This window comes from Mus caroli, chromosome 9 (assembly GCF_900094665.2).
Source record: "Mus caroli chromosome 9, CAROLI_EIJ_v1.1, whole genome shotgun sequence".
Lineage (NCBI taxonomy): Eukaryota > Metazoa > Chordata > Mammalia > Rodentia > Muridae > Mus > Mus caroli.
This window is the reverse complement of record NC_034578.1, coordinates 50066839-50072272: the sequence shown is the minus strand read 5'-3', so window position 1 is coordinate 50072272 and position 5434 is coordinate 50066839. Positions and strand designations below refer to the sequence as shown.

The 5434-nt window shown below is 44.5% G+C and overlaps 1 protein-coding gene across 1 annotated transcript in view; it reads right to left on the bottom strand.

Annotated features, from left to right (window-relative positions):
* Window positions 1–4801, bottom strand: part of Exph5 (exophilin 5) — an 81029-nt gene extending 76228 nt beyond the window's left edge. Inside the window, exon 1 of the mRNA XM_021172238.2 lies at window positions 4510–4801. Coding sequence (XP_021027897.1) covers window positions 4510–4628 — 119 coding nt within the window. The 5' untranslated portion in view covers window positions 4629–4801. The remainder of the gene's footprint in view (window positions 1–4509) is intronic.
* Between the last annotated feature and the right edge of the window lie 633 nt (window positions 4802–5434).

Sequence of the window (5434 nt, the reverse complement as noted above, 5' to 3'; positions counted from 1 at the left end):
TGTAGACCAGGCTGGCCTCAAACTCAGAAACCCGCCTGCCTCTGCCTCCCAAGTGCTGGGATTAAAGGTGTGCGCCACCATGCCTGGCTGGATGTATATACTTAAATTGACTGTTTTCCTTAATCCCTCCTCTTCTATCTATCTATCTATCTATCTATCTATCTATCTATCTATCTATCTATCTATCTATCTATCTATCTATTGGCAAGGCCCCTCACTGAACCTGGATCCCTGGGGGTATTACTGAGGCATGCCTTGCCTATGGAAATCAGAAGGAGGTGTCAGCTGCCCTGAAGCTGGAGTAACAGATGTCTGTGAGCCACCAGGGGGATGCAGGGAATTGAACCCAGGTCTTCCACAGGAAAAGTCATTGCTCGTCACTGAGCCAACTCTCCAGCCCCTACCGTTAGCTTTTAAGAAAGAAAAACAAAATTTTCTGTTGGTCAGATTTAGGATGAAAATAAAAGCAAATACATAAAAGTCCACACATATGTAAATATATAGAGATAAATATGTATACATTCGATATGGGAAAGATAAAAGTTGTTTAGAGCTGGATTGATCTTGGCTCACATTTTAGATTTGTATTTTTGTGGACTATAGTATCCTGGGCAAGTTCCTTGACATTGTTAAATGTCATAATACTTGACCCAAGGAATGGCTGTGTCTATTACTCAATGTTGACAGGCAAAATAATTTTAAGATAGACTTAGATTTAACATCTGATTCTACTACTTACCAAGATACTCAACGTTTATAAGTAGTTTACTTCTCTGTAAAATGGAAACTAAAAAGGGTGCCTAGATGCATGGACTCTGCACAGCATGCTTAGTGCAATGATCAGTATACGGTATGTGCCTAACAAATGCTAGCTGCTATTATTAGGACAATAATTACTATTGTTCTACAAAAGGTAGTACTTAGTAAAGGCTGCTCTAGCTATCTCCTCTTACTCAAGCCTCCTACTAATAAATATCAAAGAAATGGATAACTGGGTCAAAGGCCAGGTTCATCCAAATTCTGTTCTTGATCACTGTAAGGTTTAGAGTTGGCTGGAAAGGTGGTTCAGCGGTCAAGAATGCACACTGCATTTGCAGAGAACCCAACTGTGGTTCCCAGCACCCACATCAGGCAGCTTACAACCACCTGTAACTCAACCTCTGGAGTATTCCACACCCTCTTCTGGTTTCTATGGTCACATGCAAATGCCTACACAAATATATGCATATACATACAGTTCAAAATAATAAAAACAAATCTTGTAGGAAAAGTTTGAAATCTACTAAAGTCACTAACAACATGCATGCCATGGGCATTTCAAAATTAATTTTCCATTATTATTGTGACTCAACATTGCCCCCATTTATTTCGTTTACTGCTTACCTATATTCAAATGCGATTGATTTTTGCCTATTTATCAACTTGAATCTTGGTGATTAGAATTTGAATGAACGTCTTATATGTTAGAAACATTGTTATATTAAATGCAAATCCTCTCCTAAAAACTGAAGTCAAAGAGGCTGAGTACTAGTGAAGATGAGGAGACATCCCTACATGATTAAGAGCTCTTGGGGAGTTCTTTCTCCTACATTGGGTCCTCAACTATTCCTATAGCACTGACATCCATATCTGAGCATCCCTGCGTTTGTGTAATAGTCACTTTTATTTCTAACATAGGAATTCTTTTTAGTTGTCTTGTTGGCATTTCAAATCTATCATAAATACAGCTGAACCATCATCTCTCTCAATCAGCTACCTTGCCAAATGGCTCTATCTAGTGCCTTACTGTGTTAGCCAAGGGAACCCTACTTCAAGAAGCTGGTTCTGAGGAAACATAGAGGCCCTAGCATCTTCCAGAAAAGCACTTTGAACTGTTTCTGAAGTTACAGTCTGGGATTCCATAAGTCATGAACCCTGAGTTTTTATTTGGAAAATATAATGATCATATTTTAAAAGATAATGAGTGGAAGAGACAGCTGGCTTACATGCTATTCTGGGTCACTTCTGCAGGCCAGTATCAGCTACAGAAATGAATGAACATGGTCCATGATCCCATGGAGATATGGGGGATTCCACAGTGGGAGCCAGGAAGTAACCAGGAGAAAAGAAGGTGCCAGGGTCATTGCTTTGGGAGTTTGGTCCAATCATCTACTTTCTCTAAAGTGATTTTACATGTCAGTGGTGGTGATGTTTTAACTGGATGGTTATTTTAGTAGGTTATCAATTATAATTTTTATTTTTGCACTAGCAGTGTGGCTCTTCTGCTAGTGCTTCATTGAGGATATGATCATCACGAAATCACAAGAAGTGCTGCAGTCTTCCTAACTAAGCTTTCGCCAGTGGCCATCTATGCATAGACCTATGTCCCCCAGAGTCAAGGATGTGGATGACACAGACTGCAGTAGAGAAAGCACAAGGCGATGGAGCAGGAGGACAACCAGGGGATAAGAGGGGCACTTGCCGTGCAAGCACAGGAAGACTCGAGTTTGTATCTTGACATTAGTGGATAGAAAAAGTCAACTATGGCAGGTGCTTATAGCCTCAGAGTTGTGAGGGACGGGGCAGGAGAATTGCCACAAGCCCGCCTAGCTCAAGGTTCAGTGAGAGACCCTGTTTCAAAGGAATAAGACAGAGCAGGAGGGAGCAAGACATTAGCTGTCTTCTTCTGGCTCCCATGACTGTCCACATGCATACACATGTGTATATACTTCACACACAGGTACCACACACATATAGTATATACCCAATAATAAAAGTATAAAGAGGTCCTCTATACCCTTTATCTATTTTCCTTCATTTGTCATATTTTACATAAGTCTAATACAGTATAAAAGAAATTCCCTTGAAGGAATTTAAAATAAATCATATCACTAAGACTACAGCTTGTAAAAATATCACATGCTAACAGACTGTACCACTGGAGCGTCTAAGACTATCATTTTTAAAAAATTAACTAATTAATTTTACATCCCAATATCAGCCCTCCTCTCAAAGCTCATACCCCACTCTCCCCTTCTTCTCTGAGAAGGGGGTACCCCCTACCGCACCCCCACACATCAGTCACTGCAGGACTAGGTACATTCTCTCTCACTAAGGCCAGACAAGGCCAGGATCCACAGGCAGGAAACAAACTCAGGGACAGCTGACTATAATTTTAAAAGGGCCAAGTTGATCCCTAAGTGTGAGCCCGCCTCCCTCTCTCTATTTCCTAATGCTGCCATGCTGTCCCCTCATGTATAATATCCGCCTTCTCTTTACAGACAAGGAACATCCTACTCTGAGCACTACAGTTTGGGAGCGTGGGGATTGTGTATGCCTTGAAGCTGGCCCTAAGTAGATCTATGTCCTTCTCTGAATGGGGTGACACCCCGTGTGGCCGAGTGCATATGTGTGGGCACTCACGGGTGAGTGTGAACACACTGCCTTCAGAGTGACTGTGACTGACTTTTTACTGACTGACTGGAAGGGACCGAGCCTGATTTTCAAAAGCAGAGTGTGATGAGATCTCCATTCTCAAACTTTAAACACCATTGCCCCTGCCCTCCCTAGAGAGCCACATAGGAGAAAAAGTGAAGAGGGAGCTTTGGGCTCCGTGTCTTCTGTCTCTGCAAAGACTAAGGAGGGTTCCATAATTGGAAGTTTGTCCTTGGAGGCGTTTCTTTTGAGGTGAGGGAGAGGAGGGCGGAGGTGGGAGGGACTGATTGGAATTGGGAACCTGAATGACTTCACCAAGCCAGCTCTCTAAACTCCAGCTTATGCATACATTGCAGCCTGTGTGCTATCTTGGATTTCCTCCCACACTTCACTGCAGAAGACTTGAATAGGTCTGTGGGTTCATACTCCAGCAGGGAAAAAAAAAAAGTTAATTTATGCTCCCAAGAATCATTTCTGGACTTAATTTGCTAGTTTCTTATCCCTCCCTCACCTACAACACTGTATTCATTAATAAGGCCATTGGTTAGATACCGTAGAAACTCCTCCTTACAGCACCACACCACAGCCAACCCCACGTGTCTAAGTCCCATTCACCCACACGGGACCCTCTGGCAAGTTCCTGGATCTCCCTCCTGTTCTGGGCCTCTAGCTTGGAGGGAGCAGCTGCCAGGATCCAGTTCTAGGGAGTGCCGTACAATAACTCACGTGCCCCAAAACGGTCCGACCTTATCCCTAGTAGCCTATGACGCACCTGAGCCTCTACTATGCCTGAACCCCTCCCAGCTGAGGTTAGCCCAGGTGTCCTGAACAGGCGGGGACCCACGCACCGAGAAATGCAAAGAACGAGCGACTTTCTCCCTCCTCCCTGCGGAGTCCTGGACTCCCAGTCAAATCGCTGGGGATGGAGAGCCTGGAGAGAGCACCCGGGAGGCATCTGGAGACCCACTGAAACAACCGTCGTTCCCTTTTGCCACTCCAAGCAGCACCTGCCTAGGGTCCCAGCAGGTGTCCCTGGGTTCCCTCGGAAACCAACAGGATGCAGGCCCAGCCCGAGAGGAGGAGTTCGCTTCGTACCTGATCCTGTCCTTCTCTGCCCTCCGGAGTTCCTCATTTCTTTCCAGTACCTGGAGGATCTTCCTGGCTTCTTCCTCGTTTAGGAAGCTGAAATCAAACCCCTGAGGAACTTTCGTCATTTTCTCTCCGGTGTGCGAGTTATGTGTACTTAAGCTCCTTGGCGCCTCCTGTTACAAAGCCGTTTTTCAAGATAATGAAGACTAGTTTTCCCGAACTTGATCCCATAGCCCATAATAGCTCCGCGCCTTTGAAAAGCTAAAACCACAAACCTCGGGACCAGCCCACACGTACAGGGCTCTTTTTGACAACACCTTAATGACATGTTTCTCTCAACCTGTCCAACCGAGATGCAAAGTGAGTGACTAAATGGAGAAAAGGAACCAATCGCATTTGGGGGGCGGGGCGGGCTTTGCAGCGTCTCCCGCCCCCCCCTCCCACCCTCTATGTGACTTGTTAAGCAAACAAGCCTACATAATTCTGTCTCTAAGGAAGGCTTGCCCTTGAGTGTTAGCCCCTAAGTATTTGCTTGGCTGTTGCTATTTGCTGGAAGAATTTGAGCTTGTCTAGAAGGAAGACAGATTCACGACTAATCCTGTCTTTCAATGATTGAGAACAGGAGACCTGGTAGGAGCTTGCGAGTTAGTAGAAGTGTTATCCTATTTAAAAGACCGGGGAAGCCTAAACTCACTTTGTCTCAGGCTTTGGCTCAGAGGGACTCACAGAAGGACTGGCATTAGGCTACCCTTGGAAATTGAATTATTTGCCAAACTTGCCATCACCCCCCCCACACACACACACACACAGTCCCATTGTCTCATAGAAAGTCATTCTCAGACTTTGAAAAGCCCCATTGATAGTATTTTAGAAGGCGAGTCAAAATCCCGTGCAACCACAGAAAGTGCTTTTCCTAGAAAGCCAATTATTC